The sequence below is a fragment of the Coccinella septempunctata genome, chromosome 4 (genome assembly GCF_907165205.1).
Source record: "Coccinella septempunctata chromosome 4, icCocSept1.1, whole genome shotgun sequence".
In the NCBI taxonomy this organism is placed as follows: Eukaryota; Metazoa; Arthropoda; class Insecta; order Coleoptera; family Coccinellidae; genus Coccinella; species Coccinella septempunctata.
The window spans coordinates 10331155-10350278 of NC_058192.1; the positions used below are offsets into that span (position 1 = coordinate 10331155).

Here is a 19124-nt window from a genome sequence, read left to right on the forward strand (position 1 = left end):
TCCAAGGCAACGCCGTGTGTTATATATCTTGCGGGCAGTGATACCCTATGCTCTAGCTTATATATTCAGAAGCTGTTCAAGTGTCAAACCCACTTTTCCTACAAGATAATGCACATGTAGCCAGCAGCCATTACTCGGATTGGCCATACAATGAATAATAACATAGGTATAGAAATACGAACGGAAAAAAACTAATGAAGTTTTTTACGAATTTTGAAAAGGGGTATTGTATAAACTTGGAAAATGTTGATGTAGGATATTTTCATTTCGATTTTCCCCTTATTTTTATAACTTTGGCAAAGCTAGTGGATGGCATTAATTCACCTGTTTAGATGAAAAACCATTATACGAAGAATTTTTCAAAGAAATTCAAGAAAAAAAGGTTCTGACAAAAGTTCAGTTATTGACGGCGCTCAAAAATTGCTTCGAGGCAATGAACAATTTAACGCACTACATCATATAAAAGCCGAGTACCAAAAAATAGAGGAAATAAGGCACATTCCCTAACATATCGTCGTTCTATTTCTGTCGCTTAAAAATATACACCAAATATATCGGGCAGTAACAGTGGAAGTGCGATCTAGTGTGTATAAGGCGGGGATTGTCATGGGAAATGAAGTTTAATTGAACTTTTACACAAGTAATGACTATAACCGATTAAATTTTACGTAGAAAGTGGTAAAATGAGTCAAGTGGCTACTTACAGAGACAAGAGACAAGTGGTGGCAAAACCGTACGCCCCTGGAGGCTGCCCTATACATGTCGGTAAACAGAAATGCGGTGAAACGCAAGGGCTGGATATCATTATGGATTTTCACAAATTGTATCAGGAGAAGATGAATGAGATAGATGTTAGCGCTGGGGGAGATAGTTTGCAGGTATATATTGAAGATTTTAAATCTATAAACACGACAAATAAGAACTTTGTTTTGGGAGAAAAGTACTTTAAGCAAATTGAAGAAAGGAGAAAATAATCACACATCTTTTGAGACTATGCAGACTGATCTGTTTTCGAGGGTTATATCATTTTCCTTATGAATTCATACAATTTTGCATTATCAAAGTGTTTCATCTAGCGGAAACCAATGGGTAATTAGGACACGAAACAATTGATAAATAGGTAGAATTGTGGTAATATTTCATAAGATGCTATACATTTTGCGTGCTCAATCGCTCACCGCGGCACAACCGTTCGGTCTTGAGGAAGTTAGCTGAACCCAACTTTTTAGGAATTTTTCGAAGGTTATCTTCCAGGAAAATTATCGTAGATCTGAACGTGTTACGTATTCTGAAAGAGCAATTCTTCTAGTAATAAATTTGAGAATTTCATCCACCCCGGCGCAACTGTTCGATCTTGAGGAAGTTTTAACTGAACCCAATTTTTTGGGAATTTTTCGAAGGTCATTATGCGAGTGGTTTATCTTCCAGGAAAATTATCATAGATCCAAACGTGATACATATTCTGAAAGAGCAACTCTTCTAGTTGTAAATTTGAGAATTTCATCCACCCCGGCGCAACTGTTCGATCTTGAGGAAGTTTGAACTGAAATTTGTAATTTTTGAAAAATGCTATTTCGAAAATGAAAATCTAAACGAAAGGAGATATGTTCACGAGTTTGCTCGCAATAGATTTAGCGTGTCGCTAATTTCAAATATCTGGCACTTTTCAGGAGAAATAATTTTTTTTTGTATTTCCACTTTTCATTTTCGAGTAAAGGCTCTCTGGAGTGCAATTCTCTTTGGAATCCTCAACTGTTTGGTTTTCTAGAATCTATTGAAGACTAAGACTCCTAATTTTCTGTCGTGAATCTGTAAGAACATTTTTTTTGCATCCATTTCGACTTTTCAAAACTCCTGGGATGCGTTACAAAGATGTAGTAGTCTTAATTCTTGTTATCAGGTCTTTTCCTCGGCCTTTTCTGTTAAAATAATATGAATTTTCTAATACGTAGGTATATTTTACAGGAGAAAGTGGATCTTCAAGAACAGTGGATTAACGACCTCACCGAACAGAACAAATTACTTGCTAAGGTGATCGAAGAACTGGAATCAGAGACCATTGGAAGGGTTCAACAATTGGAGGATAAACTGAACAATGCTGTTAAATCTCTGGGAGAGGTAACTACTTACTCAAACCCTTCACTGAACCAAAAAATGGTACCTCAATAATTGAAAAATAAATCGATGGAAATGCGGATAAACATGATTTTGTTAGAAGTTTTGTACATATTTTATCTTCAAACTATAGCTTGTTCGCATTCATGATTTTTGAAATTCTATGCCGTTTATATAATATCGGGATCCTTTTACCACTTGCTCTCCCTGAGGTGTAGGTGATGGGAGCTTTTTCCTCTCCTACAGTGAAAATAGAGTAATTTACATAGAACCTCAACTGCGAAAAGAAGTAAAAGAACCGTGAAATAAGTGAAGATTTTCCTGCAGGCGATTAAAAGGTATGACGACCATCTACATCGGGATAATCAGATTGAATTTGATTCATTTCAGGTTGTATTCTACCTGGCGCACGATCTAAAGAGCCTTTTGGAGTTCATCAGAAGGATAAGGGAAGAGGATAGGTGGTCAATTTGCGGTTTGTACTTTTATGAGGTGTCGTGGGAGGATCTATTCGGAAACGGATCGAAACCGTCAAAGAGTAAAAAGTGAGTTGATAACATTTCGAACACCGTGTGATGTTATTTGAAAAAAATATATATTTTCCAACTATTTTCAAAAATACAGGCCTGATCGAGTAAAAAATAAATACCTAGTTCTACATACACGTTTTGACGGTTTGTACATGTCATCTGTCTCAAAAACTAAACAGCAGATGAATGGGATAGCCGAAATATAGCAAAGTACATACAGATCCTTGGTCTCTATGTGACCGGCCAAAGTTTTTTTATTTCTTGGTGGTTGTACACGTTCTGGATGTAAGGCAGTCTTATAATGATACAGAAAATGCTTGAAATATTCCAATTACATACTACTACACTCTATTGCTAGATATTCTTCAGGCTTCATGCAGTATAACTAAGAGTTTAACAACTGAAAATATTTTTCATCTTTCTCCAATTTCTTATATTTCCAGGTCGAACCTAAAAAAGAAACTAAGGGAGCGGATCTTGGCAAGGTGGTAAGATAAAAGCAGTCGAGTTTGAAGCGAGTAAAATGCATGTCTTTTCAATTTAATTTCCAGCGAAGACAGTCCTGTGAATACTTTGTCAGGGGTGAATTCGATCAACTTATCATTCGAAGTTGTGACAGAATGTTCGAAGATATGCAACAACAATAGAAGAAAATGTTGTTTTTAGAAATTGTGCCTGTCCCTGTAAATGCTGATTCTGACAAGTTCAAATTAAAAGTATCTTTTGTAGAACCTAGTTTTTGTTTTTTTAATGTTAGCATAAATTTGCCTGCCATGAAGAAGGCGCTTCGTAGGCTATAAAGGAGAATTTTTTATAATAAGCGCATAAAGAGATAAGAAAGTAGGTAAAAAAGTTGAAATTTTGAAAAACACTCTTTGAATTGAATGAAATAATGTACTTTCATCCTATCAATGATATAAACTCGAGATTGTCGAAAGAAATCACAGTCCTAAACGCTAACTAGGAATTTAAATTTTCCAATCTCATTTGCATTGTAATTATCACCATCTTCTATACGAAAATGAAATTATAATAGGAACTTATACTTAGGTTGCTCAATAAAATCCTTTATTCCTGTGATTTCCATCCACACAATATAATCAGGCACTATCTTTCTTTATTTTTGTTGCAGGAGGATGGTAGACCATTGGCAGAGAAAAAAAAGTGAGTTTTTCCTTTGGTTCGGTGAAAAGTGTTAAGATAATAAGACTTTCGTATTTTTGATACGTTCGAACAACTCGATTTGAGATCAAATAGGTATTCAATGAATAAGATTCATCTTATATCCCTTCAGAAAACCAGAAGAACTTCAACAAGATTCGAAAGCTGTACCACCAGCAGAGGATGAACTTAAGAAGAAAAACGAAGAAAATGATCAACTGAAACAGGTTAGTCTCTTTTTCCTTTTTGGAGAAAATGAGGAGAGTATAATACGTGAAAGATCATAATTAGGTATAATACATTCGATATAATAATCGATGTTGATTCGGAAATCGAGAATATGTGGGTATATCGAATTCTTGGCGGGTTATCTTCATTTTCCTACCAACGATTTTTTTCAGTGCAGAGTTTTTCGTGAACAAACCCACCCTCGAAAAAAGGTAACAATCACAATTCAGTTTTCGTTTAATCTAACATTGATTCCTCGTAGGAGGTGGCAGGCATGAAAAGAGCATTGTCCGAGGAAATAGCCAAGAAACAGGATTTGATCTCTCAATTACGACGTGAAATGTTTGAGTTGGAAGAGAAGAACTGCGAAACCCTCAAAGAAACCTCAATCAAAGATGACATTATAAAGGAACTGCGTAGGGAGCTGAAGAAGTCCAAACAGAAGGTGAATTGAATGAATTTTTACGGAGGGGCATTTCCATTCTTTAACACTCCAGTTTTTCTCAACAGTTTGTGAATTTTTCACGATATTAGCCCAACTACACTGCTCGAGAATTGATGTGGATTTCGAGAAAGCTGATTTTTTGCGCTTGGATCAAGTACATAGTACGTGGTAGGCTTATGATTACGTGTATTACACACACGAAATATGGTCCTCATGACAGTTTATGGCTTATTAATCGAAAATGTCCAAAACTCAGCTACTACCCGAACCTCACATAGTCACATGTATTTCCTTTTCAATTTTCCCTGAAAACCACAACATTTTTCTTCAGTACGCAAATTATTCACTTAAATTTTTGAGCAGAGCATATTTGGATATAGAAACCGAGCTCACTGTATAGTTCGGTCCATTGAATTTGTTTGGTATGACCGTTTTAAACAGAGTGTCCTTTCAGTTCCTCACCCCGAAGAAAGAATCGGATAGACTCAAAAAAGTAACTGCCGAAAAGGCAGTGTGCACCAGAGAGACCGAAGTTGTGGAGATCACCCATTCTAATGATTCCCACGAAACCAAGAATTCCGCCATCATCTTCATACACAGGGACGAGGAGAGTATTAGAAAGGAGGAGAAATCGAAATTTGATTCTAGCGACAGTTCAGAATGCGGTCTCAACGAAAACGTGTACGAGAGGGGGCAGATTTACACCTGCAGATCGGAGAATGACATGAAAATGATCAACTGGATGAGACCCACGAAGGAGAGATCGATCCTGACGAAGACACGGAAGGGTGATCAGGGGGAGAAAGAAAGGGAGCAGTGTCCCAAAAGACTGAACATACCCAGGCATATCCCAGTGAAAACTTACGTTAATAACATAGAATATAACAAAGATTTAGAATAGTTATTTTCAATTTTGCTTATTGTATATTTTTAATCTATTGTGAAATATGAAATATATTTGTGTTTTTGCATTGTCTGTAGTTTTAGATGTTGAGTGCGCTGTCTGGTATAGATTTCTGGTTGTGTAGCAATGTATGATGGCCTCTGATATTTCAGGGCCATCAGCTGAAGCATCTTGGACAGAATAAGCTTCCGGTAATAATTGAAGTGAATGAGCAGGTGAGGTTGTTTAATTCGAAATGATGACAAGTAAAAATTTGAGTATATTTTCAGGAAATTTTACTGAACGATTGCATCCTGGATTATCCACCAACGGAGAAAGTTAAGGAAAATAAGGTAAAAATGATTTTCAGTCGAGATAAATAGGTTATGCATGAAAAACCATCATCATACTCATTCCTTACTGACCATTTGACACTAACAAAACACCGATTCAGAAATTTGAGGTATACATGTATACAGGGTATATCTAAATGAATAGGAGGCTCTTTCTAGCCTCAACTCACCACAACTCTATTTTAAATAAATTGTGTTGATTTTCTTTGTTATAAAGATTTCAATTTTTTTTTCGATTCAAGGACCTGTTTGGGGAGTTCATCAGGGGCATACAGGGAGAATCAACGCCACCTTCGCCACCGAGAAAAACCAAAAACGAATTGCCAAAATGTAAAGATTTCTGCTACATGTGGAAGTTGGTCTCTGAGATCACCTCCCTGAAGTTGCAAATTGACTTGAAGGATGACCTCTTGGTCCAACAGTTGAAAATCATCAAAACACTGGCGACGAAACTGTTCATCATGGAAACATTTTTCAAGAAGACAGGAAAGACTACAGACGAGATTGTACTAACTCGATAAAAACGCTGTTAATAGTCTAATTGAGTTCTTTTTTGCAGTTGGCCGAGGAAATATTATCAGGACGAATATTTTGAGGAGGACAATAAGAATAAGAAGATGAATAAAGTGACCGTTTTGAAATGTTCCCATTTTATCAGTTTTGAGTTTGTTCACGCCATTCCACCTCAGCGTGCACACTTATTGTCTATTTATTTTGCATTCATTTTGAACGTTCTTGTAAATGAATTAAATAAAATTTTTTGTAGGCTTAATCAGTGTCTGACTCTATATGTTATTCCATAATTATTAAAAAATTTTTTGAGTGTTTCTATTTCTTCTTCCTTTTTGGAAAATTTGGAACTATGTTTCATTTTGAATCATTATGATCGACTGTCGTGAAAAAGCCTGATCGAATATTCAAAATTTGAGAATATTGGATGAAGAGAATTATCTAATGAACCGTTGTGAAATATTTTGCAGCATAACCTCTTATTTTAATTTTAACCCAATCATTACGACGTCGTCTAATGATGAACACCTAGACCTAAAATACCAATAAACGCTCTTTTCAGTCTGAAATCCTTTCGGAAGAAGAGATCCAGAATCATTCCATGTCCAAAATAGGTTCTGGTGAGGTGGAGCAGAAAGACGAGACGAAGCAGGTCATACTTCCGGATGTAGAAGTCTTGAAGCAGCCTGAAGAAATCTCTGCTCTATCCGGACTCTCATCCAAAAACCTCTCCTTGAATACCGAGGCAGACGAAGAGTTGCCCGATCAGATGCAGGTCAAGGATAAGGTCACGTCCAAGGTGTCGTCCAAGAGCGTGCATTTGATCATCGAAAACGGAAAGGAGGAGTCGCAAATTGTTGAACCGGAAAAGGACCTGACGATTGACTCTGAGTTGGGCACACCGCCTTCCTTAGAATCGCTGCCTGTTTACGCTACCACCGATTCTGTGGAACTCCTGAAGAAATCTCCCCAAGTATCTCAGCACAAATTGAAAGATAACGCCTGCATTTGCGAAGACAAGGTCTGTACAGAGTTTCAGTAGACATAACCATATTCCTCCTTATATAATTTCGAAAATCCACTCTGAATTCAAATGTGAGTGGTTCCCACAAGGATCTAACCTAGGACCGGCACTAATGTAATCTACGGCTCAATATACTCAATACTCTATTGAAACTTGGAACTTTATGGGAGTCTCTGAATAACCATGTTTTCTTGTTTTTCCTCAGGACTACTGGGATGAGTTGGATAAACTGAAAGAAGAGAATAAAATGCTGCGAGAAGGTGTAAGCTACACAAATTAGATTTCATATAGCAGCAAGTGATTATTGATAGCTTTTTTAGGGCGAACTCCAAAAGTTGAAACAAGAGGTCGAGGAAAAAATGAGAAGAATCCTAGAATTGAACGAAGAGGTGAGTTTTTTGTTTGTCAAGATGAGGGAAGCCTATATCACCTTATCGGTGAGCTAAACGGAATACGGTAGCCTTTGCATTCTCATTTTGAACCAAAACCATCGTACTGACAGAAATCTACATTCCTATTATAACATAGAAAACGTGCCGACCGAGAACCGTAGCTATAGACAAGTTTTGCTCTCGTTTGAGCTAATAAGTATCGCATATGCGATATATATTGCAATCAACGATGCCGACCAACTGAAGGAGAGGACCCTGTGATGGGAGACAATAATGTGCCTACTGGGTTTCAACAAAAGGTACCATAGACTGCCTACAAGCACATTATAGACACCATTGGTGTGTATACTGTGCTAAAAGGTACTCATCTGCTTCATTTGGTAGGCTTCGTTAGTTGAGTTATGCGATGATGATGATGATAATGATGAGCTCAAACTAGAGCGAAACAAATCTGAAATTTCCCTCCTGTGTCCCAAGAGCAGTAGACTGGCTGTTTTAGTTAATAGTTAGGTAGTCAATGGATGTAGTCAAAGTTCTATTCTGATCGTGGCTCTGTGAATTAGAAGAATATGAATGCGATGTTTCCATAAAATTAAAATTTTCAATTTGTTCAAACAGGTTTTTGTTTCAGAACCGAACACTGAATGACATGATCAATATGCTTCGAACTAATCAAGTGAGTATTCAATAATGAATAATTGCTATATATCATAATATCCTTTTAAGTTTAAAGCTTCCTTTGATGTCATTAGGACTAAAGGAAGCTTTAAAAAAAAGTTGTATTCTGAAAGCGGCTGTAAGGTACAAGAGATAACGTTTTCTGATACTAGATTTCCTCGGTCACACCTTTATCGAAAATATTCTGATACGATTCTTCCCCGATAGAGTTCGAAGAAGCAAAAAGAACCACCGAGCGACTCGGAACCCATGAGCTCAGACTCCGACTACTGCACGGGAATCTGCGAACTTCTCAGGTCGCCAAACAAAACTCCATCATCGAAACGAAGGGCTTCTTGCAGAGAAAAATGCAGCTATCAACACAAGGAACCCCCAGATCCTAGCCAGACGAGAAAACTGTGCGTATGTCGAGAAGACCCAGAAAGGGGGAACGATTCTCCCCCTTTCATCGACGTCTACAAGCGGGAAGACAAGGGCAAGTTCATCTCCGATTCGAGCAGCACGGTGTGCAACGAAGAAGTGTGCCCCTGCCTGAACAATTTCGCGCCATACTATAACCAGCACCGGGCCAGGGGGGGAAACGACACCAACAACCCTTGCCCGGCAGGCACCTTCCCCAACTTCCAGTACAACGAAATACTCGATGAATGTCAAGATTCCAACTGTCCGAACAAGGATAGCTTCCTGGTCACTCAGGCAATCGACACCGATGCAGTAAATTGCGGGGCTAACGAGTTTGCCCTTGTGTGCGGGAATAAATCCTGCCACACCCAGGGATGCGAGTCGTTTCAAGGAGACCTTGGACCTCCAATGGCTCAATGCGACATAGGCAGCTGTTTGAATACCACTTGCGGGGGAGAAGAACGACTGATTGACGTCAAAGAATTCTGCGCCGGATGTGAAGATACCACGTGTCCTAATAAAGATTATTATCCACCATCGACACAGGCGTACGGACAGCTGAGTAGTGGGCAAAATTACGTGGATCAGGGACAATTAGTTGATTTTCCCATAACTTGTACCGACGATACTTGTCAAGTAATGGAGTGTCCGTCGAAATTTGGTAATACTCTCGAGCCACCAAGTCAAAGTTATGCTCCAGCTGGTAGTTTCCCTATCACGTGCGATGATAACAGTTGTCAAGTGGCTGAATGTTCTGCCAAATCCGGTCCTATGGTGCCGCCAGAGTCTTCATACATATCGCAAGGATATAAAGAAGTTTCCCAGTACGGCACTCAGGCGGATTTCCCAACAGACTGTCCCTGCGTGACATCGGGTCAGATGGACCCCAACTGTCCCTGTATGATGATAGATGGTGGTGCCAACGTGAACATACCCATCCAGAATGCGTTTGCTCCGCAAGGTTTGCCGAGGACACCTAGTATCTGCATCTGTGGCATGCCGGATGAATGTCAGATGGATGCCCCACCAAGTGGAATGCCTATCGACCAGCAGACATCTAGCTTCGCACGGCCACCAACCAAAACCTTCGATGGAAAGTGTCCAAGAGGTATTTGCGATATTTGCGCATGTATACAGATCCCTTCAACCGACGGTGTACCACATTCTGGAGTTCCTCCGCCAGCTATCTTCTATGGTGCCCAATCTACAGGAGGTGCAGGTGGGAGATGTTCGAGAGAGATCTGCGACACGTGTGCCTGCATAAGGTATCCAGGCGTTGTTCAGGGTGGCGAACCAAGGCCGTTTCCACCGTCAGCTGGTCCTCCCGGTTACGGTGGAGCTAAGCCGCCGAGTGATGTGGATAACGAAGGGTTCTGTGCCATATGTGGGTGTGAGTTGACCGCCAGTGACATGGGAGTTAACGCTGCGCCCGGTTCTATTCAGGTGAGAGCTCTCACGAAACACTTTCGTGGTTTCTACATAGGTACAGTAGTTAAACGAAAAATTTTACTCATACCCTCCATATATCCTATCCTCGTATACTTATTGTGATTGGATTTGTTGCTGTAGGGTACGGCTCCAAGAATGGCTCAGACCCCCATGGGGGTTCAAAGACCACCTGGCGCAGCGGATGAATGCTTATGTGTACAACAACAACCATGTATTTGTGTCGAAACCGAGAAGCCGATGGCACCTCAAACAGCAACCTACACAACACCAACAGGAGTTTCAGCAGGTAGTAGACTAGATTATATTCTGTATTAAAAAATGTTTTGTTTGAATTTCAAGCAACCGTTATATCGTACCTATATGAAGAAAAAGTGCTAAATGGGACTATAATACCCTTCTCCTTGTGTTCAAATGGTTTGAATTTCCTCAGAATGAACTGAGAACTTTGGCAACTACCTCTGAGCTGAGCTTAGCTTGTTTCAGTGCTTCGCAGTGGTCTATAAGAGATTCATAAACGTGGCAGTGATTGATCAAAACTTTTTGGCTGGCAGAAGCATTGGATAACCTAACCACATCCTCTCCAATTTCCACAGGAACCACGGGCGCACTAGAACCTCTAACCACAGTACCCTGTCCGGACGAAGTTTGTCCAGAGCCTTGCACCTGCAAGGTGGTTCCAAGCGAACCATATTTCGATCCCGATGAGCCAAAACCTACGCCCACAAACGTAACCCCAGTCAGCAGAGGTGGAGGTGGCGGCGAGTGTGATCCTTGCGATCCCTGCGTTTGTGAAGAGGACGAAGGGATGAAGGGACAGAGCAAGCCTTCTCCTGTCAGCGGTGTTGCGCCAGTAACCGAAAATATATGCCCGGATGAGATTTGCGAGAGACCTTGCACTTGTAAAGTTGTACAAAGCGAGGAATACATCGATTCCGACACCGATATCAGAAAACGACAGATAACAAGTGGAGGAGGTGCGCAGTGGATAATTATTTTAGTTGTATAGTGGAAAAAATCTTCACATTTTGCATCTTTTAGGTATGGGTGAGAAACCTTCAGGTGTAGTTCCATCGGAAGTTTGCTCAATGGTTTGCCCAGCAGCGATAGCAAACCCCTCACTTCAGGTTGCTGAGAAAACTTCGGTGGCGTGTAGTGCCGTGTGTTCGGAAGCGATTGATCGGGGAGTACCTGACAAACCCCCCGAGGTGTGCTCTGTTGTTTGTCAAGCAGCCATCGAGAACCCTTCACTTCAGATCACCGATAAGGCTTCGGTGGCATGTAGTGCTATATGTTCTGAAGCCATCGGAGATAAACCGTCTGTTCACGTAGGCGAAAAGCCTATCGGCCAACCACCCAGTTCTACCACGGATGGCGTGTGTGGCGATAGCACATGCGCCAGAAGGTATCCTAAGGGTGGATCTGCAGGAGCGTCCGTCCCACAATCCACATCCAGACCCCCACCGCCTGCTGGTGATGATAGGATGATCATACGTTGCATTTGCAAGTCGAAATTCTGCAAGGTGATTCCAGATCCCGACAACCCTAATCAAAAACTCTGCGTTGATGCTTCCGATACGAATACGAATCGTAGAGGTAGCTCCTGCGTGTGCCAACCGGATTGTCCGGAGATGGGTAACACAGGAGAGACTTGCAGTCAAGGCCAGTCTCCGTATCCGAAACAAGCTCAGGTGATGACAGTCAATCAGCTGTACAAGATGCCCAAGACGCCGGAAAGTCTAAGCAAAGAACAGGAATACGCAGGGTTGTCTCGTAAAGATAGCTTCACCAGAACGGTCGGGTATATTGCACCTAGAAAGGCATCCAGCAGATACGGTATTCAAGATGATGACGAGGATTTCAAAGTTAACGACGAAATGAAGAATGCAGACTTGAAACTGGTGATTGCTAATCTGAAGAGCAAGCTCTTGGATGCGGAAGATAAAATTGAAGAATTGAAAACAGTAAAGTGTTCTGTTATTTCAATCTTTCATCACTAATCTTCTCATATTTTTCAGGGCAAAAATTATAGTGATAAGGATAATGATACCGTAAGAGAATTCATATTCGCTATACTTCTACTTTTTCACAACCTTATTACAAATATCAGCAGAGGCAGTTTTAATCTCATGTAATACTTTTTTTCAGGCTTTGATAAGCAGATATTCTGAAGAGATAAACGAGATGAAAAAGGTTTCGATTGTTTATATCTAATGGCATTGTGTGATGTTCGTCTTTTTTGTTTCAGTCGCTGAAATGGACAAAAAAGGAAAGAGAAGAGTACGAGTATTTGAAGCAAAGAGTGAAACTCTTGGAACAGGGTAAAGGAGATACCGAACATATCACGTCTAATCTACAAACGGCAGTGAGTTCTGTTCATTAAATTAAGATCCAATGGAAATTTTCTCTCATTCTTTTCCTGTCAAATATGTGCATTTTCACTATCCTTTTTGGAATACCTGAAAATGGCATAATTTATGCATTGATATATAAGATCAGGCTGAAGGACTTCGGTCGATGGCCAATAAAGTACAGTTATTATTATTATTATTATATAAGATCTCTGAACCTTTTTCCTTAAAACCACGAGATCGAGCAAAAAAACTTCCCTTGACTTTCTATGAAAATTCCCTCAACCTTCTAATGCCCTTTACAGCTTTAAAGGGGAGAAATTTTCCGCTGGATCTCAAAATGAAAAATTTTAGCAGTTTCTTGAAGTACGCTTATTTTTGTTTCGCTTTACTATGCAACAAACTTCGAAATTTAGGTCGATCTGTATGTAGACACCATAGAGCTTCTGGAATCGTCTGAGCGAAAACTCAAAACTGAGGTAAATTTGATTGGCTTTTTCCACATAAAAAAAAGAATATATGAATCGGAATTTTAGATTGAACAATACAGAGGAGTGAATGAGACCCTCCATGAAAATATTTTAAGCATGAGGGAAGAAATAGAGAACATGAAAGAAGCTTTTCAACAAGAGGTAATTACTTTTTGATTATTTCGAACAGGTAATTCAAATTTTCAATTATGAAATTTTTTCAAGATGGATGACCAGAAGTGGACCAATTTCGTTTTGCATATAGAAAATGTTGATGTACAACAGACCAACCAAATGTATTCGGAGCAGGTGGGTCAGTATTTGATGAAGAATATTACTTCTGATCTAATATTTCATTATACAGGGTCCTTGTAAATGATTTGTTATATATAGGTATATCTCAGTTCAGTTGAAGTCAGCTTTGAAATTGAAATAGTCTGTGAGAGTGCTCTACGGAGAGTTTCGATTATAAATTATGAAATGTTGGAATTGATGCCCACTACGATGTTACAATCATTGAAATGAAGCCCCTGTATATAAAACTGATTTTATTGTAATCGAATCTATACACTCCTTCTAATGTTTGGCATGAAGCATCGGTGGTTCAGTGGTAGAATGCTCGCCTGCCACGCGGGCGGCCCGGGTTCGATTCCCGGCCGATGCACATTTTTTATTATTTTTTTTCGTTTCATTTTTAGATTCAAAAGTACCAAAATTTATATCAACAACTGATGGAACTCAATTACGAACTAGAAATGGAACACGTGAACAATTTACAAGATCTCGCAATAATGGAATCCCATTTCAATAAGTATCAATCCATTTTCAAGATACAAGAGGTAAAGACAAAATGTTACAATCTAACAGATCCGCTTCACTTCCCTGCCAGCTTGCTAACTGTTCTGCTTCAAAACAATATGAAAAGAATCCTTCTTTGACACAGTTAATACACGTAATGATTTTCACAGGAGGAAAAGATTGTGATCAGGAATCAGCTGAGAAAGTTGACAAAAAAGAACAAATGTTACGAAGAGGTTGTGAAATTTTTCAAAGATGAAATGTCTGTTATGTCTGATGAGCTACTGACACTTCAGGAAGTTCTTGTAAGTACATCCGAATCTCTGAGAAGTTCAAACCTGACTATATATGGGTAAGTATTCAGTCCTTCATGGGAATGAGTCTTCAGATTTCAAAGAAATTTATTAAGGTATTATATTGGGTGATAGAAAAAAATATTGAGTATTCTTAAACTGAACCATTTCATCTCCTATCCACAGAACGTTACCAATGTCAGCTCCCAGGAAGAGAACAACAAACTGATAGGAGCCATTCTACAACTGAGAAGGATTAACGACCGCTTGGTGGGACATTTATGCGCAATCGAGAAGCAGGCAATCCTAGAGAGCCAAATCAACCAGATCAACGAAGCCAGAATCAACGAACTCCAGAACATAATCAGCGCCAAGAACAACGATCTCACCCAACACGATGACATCATACAAGATATGCGCAGAAAACTGAACAACGCTACAAAGCAGAACGTGGACCTCAAAAAGACCATCAAGAATTTAACAGATACCGTGGTAGAGATACAAGAGGGTATCAAGTCCGTTGAAAGGGAACAGATGAAGAATTTGAGTGACGTATCCGTGGTGGAGTCCAAGGTTTGTTTAGCCAGCGGAGATTTAGAAGCGATCAAGACTTGTATGGAGCAGAAGAATAACAGAATTGTAGAGCTGGAGAACCAACTGAAGAGCCAAGAGGTCGAACTCATTCTGGCCACTAAAGAGCTGGGCGTGTTGAAGGAGAAAAAGACCGATAGCAAGGAACTGGTAAGCACATCAACTTTTAAACAGGTGTGAATCCCTGTAGATATTGATAGAATTGTATTCATCTCAGATAAATTCCCTGAAAGAACAACTTTCGATAGCAGAGAAGAAAAACGAGCAAGTTATAGGGGACTATCAGATGGTTGTGAAAAAACTTCAAGACTATTCAAGTCTCGAGCACATGAAGAATTATGAACTGAATCATTATAAATCCCTTGTCGAAGAAATGAAAATGAGCGTGAGTGAATTGATATTATTCCACTACTCATACTTCTTAGCATCATAAAACGTAACTTCAATCTGCATATGTCTTTCGCAGCTGATACAATTGAACAATGGACTGGAGAAGTGTGAAGCGTCAAACATTCACTTCTACGAAGACCTGAGGAATTCAGATCACCTTCGAGGACGTCTACAACACAGGAAGAATAATTTACCAATTGTTTTCGACGAATTGAAGAAATCGGTGAGTATACGCGCTGTTCTCAACGACGAAAACTTGTATTCATTGATTGTGAAACGGTTCAGATGGCCGATTTGAAGAGGAGGCTTTCAGAAGCCGATTTCAAAGGTGGACTTATAGAAGAAGAACTCCTCAAAGTGAAAGAATCACACATGTCCCAGATTCCAGAAGAAATAACAGATACGCAGAAAGAATTGGAAGCCAAGATCATATCCTCCATAGAAGAACAAAGTAGGCTCAATCAGCTGGTAGAAGACCAGAAAGAAGAGATACAAAGATTAGAACGGGAGTTAGAGAAGGAAAGGGCAGATATATGTTGCTGCAAACGCAGCGTCAGTGAGCTGAAGAACGAAAAAACAACGTCCAATGCAGAAATGGAGATATCTCAGCTGAAATGCGAGCTGAACAAGTCCCTTCACAGGCAGAGGCTGCTTAATGAAGAAGTAAGTAGTTGACTATATCATATTGAACTGTAAAACAATTTCCCTTGTTTTTATTTTTCCAGAATGACCAAATACACACCCAAACGATCAATCTCAGGAAGAAACTAAGCGTGTTGGAACAGGCATACGACGTGTTGAAACAAGAGAACGAAGACTACAAGTCGCAACTCAAGCGGACCATCAGGGAGAAAGAGTACTTGACCCATAAGAACCACGACCTGGCTAGGACCATTGAGCAGATGAGAAACACCCACGAACAGCTGGAGAAACAGTGCAGGTACAACAGTGATCGCGTACAAACTCTCGAGTTGGAACTTTCCGAAACCAAGACCGAGAATGAAAACGTGTGTTCTGAGGCGCAAAACTTAGCTCGGGTGGTGAGGATGTGGCTTCGCGAACAGAACGTTGTTAACGACAAGATACGTGGAAAGTTTAAGGGTTATAATGAAACGATAGCTTCCTTAAGGCAGGTATTCCTAACTGGGAAAGGGAGTTTGCTGTGTGAAGAATTAACGCAAAAGAGTTGGTTTGATTTCGAGTTGTTGCATGTGGTATTATTTGTTATTCTCTTTATGTATCGCATGTGTGTTTTCGTTGCATTTCATTCCTTTATTTTGCGGTTATTTTCCCTCATAATTTCATGAAATTGGTGCAGGTAGATGCACCCTTATCTTGTCAACCGTGCCGAATTGGAAAAAAAGTTTCTTTACACCTCAGGAATCTTCTGTTAAAATATACGTAGGAGGCTTTAGTTACTATACAGTAACTTGTCCGGCTTAAATGTAACTGAAAAACCTTTCCTTTAAGAACGATGATGAGGAAAATGTCAGAAGAAAAAAGCTGGATCAAGATGCCGATGCAACAGCCATTCTCCCCGAGACGTTACGGTACCGTAGGTCAACTAGAAAGACGTGCAGTATCGCCAGCCAGAACTAGAAAGTTGGAGAGGCACACCGCAGACGCCAGATACAGATCTTCAAGCCCTCGGCACGAGATGAACGCCTTCCTAAACGACGAATACCTTCCGGAAGACTCGAACAGCCACAGGAGCAATATCGTGAGGAACATCTCGTACGATTCCAATTCATCGCCGTACACCAGCAGAAGTCCTTCACCCAGAAGTAATTCCATACGCGCGGAAGATGACGAGTTGGACGAACTGAATTTGAACGATTGGTTTTCGCCTAATTATAAGGTGGGTATTGCAAAGCTCCAGGCAGAGAATGATTGCAGTCTGCCTATGTAGATTGGTTATTTTCTTAGGTCTTAGTCTTAAGCCTTATATAAGGAATATTCCTTAGTCCTTAAGAACTTATTTAGAGAACTTATCACCAGGCTGCGATCATGTGAACGCCATTTGCCAATGAGATTGTTCCTTTCTTAGACCTTAGTTCTTGGGAACTCTGCATGAACCCACTTAAACAGCATCTTTATCTGTTCCTTTCTTAGCTCTTTGTTCTTAGTAACTCTGCCTAAACTCACCGCGAAGGTGTGATTCTACCAAATATAACAATAATATTATGCTATTTCTCTAGGAGACAGATACAGATGCGGATGAGGGAGAAGAAGAGAACTTCATCAACAAAGTTCAGTTGATGACCGCTCAAGTGCAAGAGGCGAATAAGAGGTGGCAGAAAAAAATGAAGAAGGAACACGTGTCCAAGTCTCGTGCCAGTAACAAGTAAAGTTTGAAATTGTGTTTTAAATTATTTACAAGTGTACTCAATTCAAATGTATTTTTGTACCTATGTGCCTTTTAAATAAAAAGTTTACCGTGCAGAATTTTTAATTACGGGGTAATTACCCCCAGTACCCCCCCGTGGATGCGCCCCTGCTACTGGGGTAAAAAATTGTTATAACACGATATTTGAAATGAAACAAACCACTGTTTACAGATTTGATTTTTCGAATTGAATGAACGATCACGAAATTTCAATATCTTTCACAAGGAATGAAAAAAAAACATTGACGATTTCCTAACCTAAAGTTAGTTGTTATTATTTCTATGCAACAAACAGTATTCTATGACTGTAGTATGAAAATGAAAACAAACAATATGAATTTGAATTTTGATAATTATTATATCGAAAATTCTTGAATAGTTTTGTGGAAAATCAGCCAAAGCTATGTCAGAGCTGGATTTGGAATGCTTAGTTACTCTAGACTGCAAGCAAGGGGCAGTGAGAGCTGTTAGATTCAACGGTGAGTATTTCTACAATGAATTGCTCATTTTCAGAATTACACTATTTTATTGATATTGTTCTAGTTGATGGTTCCTACTGTTTAACCTGCGGTTCAGATAGAAAACTTAAATTGTGGAATCCATACCGCAGTCTCCTCTTGAAAACGTATGGAGGTCATGGGAACGAAGTGTTAGATGCTTGTGGTTCGAACGATAGCAGCCAAATTGCATCTTGTTCTTCAGATAAATCTGTTATTATCTGGGACGTATCTACTGGTCAACCAAAACGAAGATTTCGAGGTCATGCCTCTTCAGTTACATGTGTGAAATTCAATGAGGAGTCAACTGTAGCTGTATCAGGTAGCTTAGATAATTGTATCATGTGCTGGGATGTCAGATATACACATAATAGACCAATTCAAACAATGAAAGATGCAAAAGACTGCATATCATCTATTAGAGTTAGTGACCACGAAATTCTTGCTGGATCAGTGGACTGTACAATTAGAAGGTATGATATGAGGAACGGCAGTTGTCATATGGATTATATAGGTGGTAGGTACCTTGAAAATCATCACCAAGTGTTGTAAACTCTTATTTTTGTTATCTCACCAATTTCTTATTTTTTCAGCTCCTGTAGTATCAGTGGATTTTTCCCATGATGGTCAGTGCATTTTAGTGGGATCAGCCGATGATTCTATTAGGCTTATGGATAAAAATACAGGAGAAATGTTAGCAGAGTAGGTTCAAGATAAATATAGAAATTTTCTATATTTCAAGCATTTTCTTCTTTCAATTCTTATTCTGACCATTTTCAGGTACACAGGACATAAAACTGATGATGTAAATATTGAAAGTGGCATCATAACAAGTGATGATTATGTAATTTCGGGCTCAATTTCTGGACATCTTTATATTTGGGATCTCATTAATGCTAAGGTTGTTAAAAAGTTAATGCATACCCCTGGTAAAGTTCTCAATTCTATTGGCATTCATCCAAGGAAAAATATTGTTCTGACATCATCAACAAATAACATTAAACTTTGGGGTCCAGGCAATTTAACCATTGAGGATACAATTCAACCTCAGGAAACTTAAATATCAAACTGTAAAGAAAAACATTTCCTGTGAAAAATTTGTTTATGTTAATAGATCTTATTTGAATACTTATTATTTGTCTTTCAATATACACATTACTCTTGAATTTACATTTTATTTG

At 39.4% G+C, this 19124-nt stretch overlaps 2 protein-coding genes and 1 non-coding gene across 5 annotated transcripts; all 3 read left to right on the forward strand.

The window, feature by feature from the left end:
- The first annotated feature begins 559 nt into the window (after positions 1-559).
- Positions 560-17500, forward strand: LOC123311463. 3 transcript variants are annotated; one of them, XM_044895468.1, is made up of 27 exons: positions 560-878; positions 1966-2118; positions 3778-3809; positions 3940-4033; positions 6788-7246; positions 7455-7511; positions 7570-7638; positions 8273-8317; positions 8527-10164; positions 10291-10456; positions 10764-11144; positions 11209-12131; positions 12186-12218; positions 12316-12360; positions 12416-12532; positions 12935-12997; positions 13055-13150; positions 13214-13297; positions 13687-13827; positions 13957-14091; positions 14266-14820; positions 14888-15055; positions 15137-15283; positions 15346-15723; positions 15786-16189; positions 16531-16918; positions 17259-17500. In XM_044895468.1, exons 1-27 carry the CDS (start codon positions 684-686, stop codon positions 17406-17408), a joined length of 7116 nt encoding a protein of 2371 aa, XP_044751403.1. In that variant the 5' UTR covers positions 560-683; the 3' UTR covers positions 17409-17500. The 3 variants fall into 3 exon arrangements, with proteins under 3 accessions (XP_044751403.1, XP_044751404.1, XP_044751406.1); XM_044895469.1 differs by having other exon boundaries at positions 15786-16000; XM_044895471.1 differs by lacking the exons at positions 12935-12997; positions 13055-13150; positions 13214-13297; positions 13687-13827.
- On the forward strand, positions 13582-13652 carry Trnag-gcc. The gene has a single exon. It is a non-coding gene; the product is annotated as a tRNA-Gly (tRNA).
- A 241-nt stretch (positions 17501-17741) lies between the features above and the next one.
- Positions 17742-19075, forward strand: LOC123311298 (WD repeat domain-containing protein 83). Its single transcript, XM_044895184.1, has 4 exons — positions 17742-17925; positions 17990-18460; positions 18537-18645; positions 18724-19075. Exons 1-4 carry the CDS (start codon positions 17850-17852, stop codon positions 19001-19003), a joined length of 936 nt encoding a protein of 311 aa, XP_044751119.1. The 5' UTR covers positions 17742-17849; the 3' UTR covers positions 19004-19075.
- Positions 19076-19124: the final 49 nt, after the last annotated feature.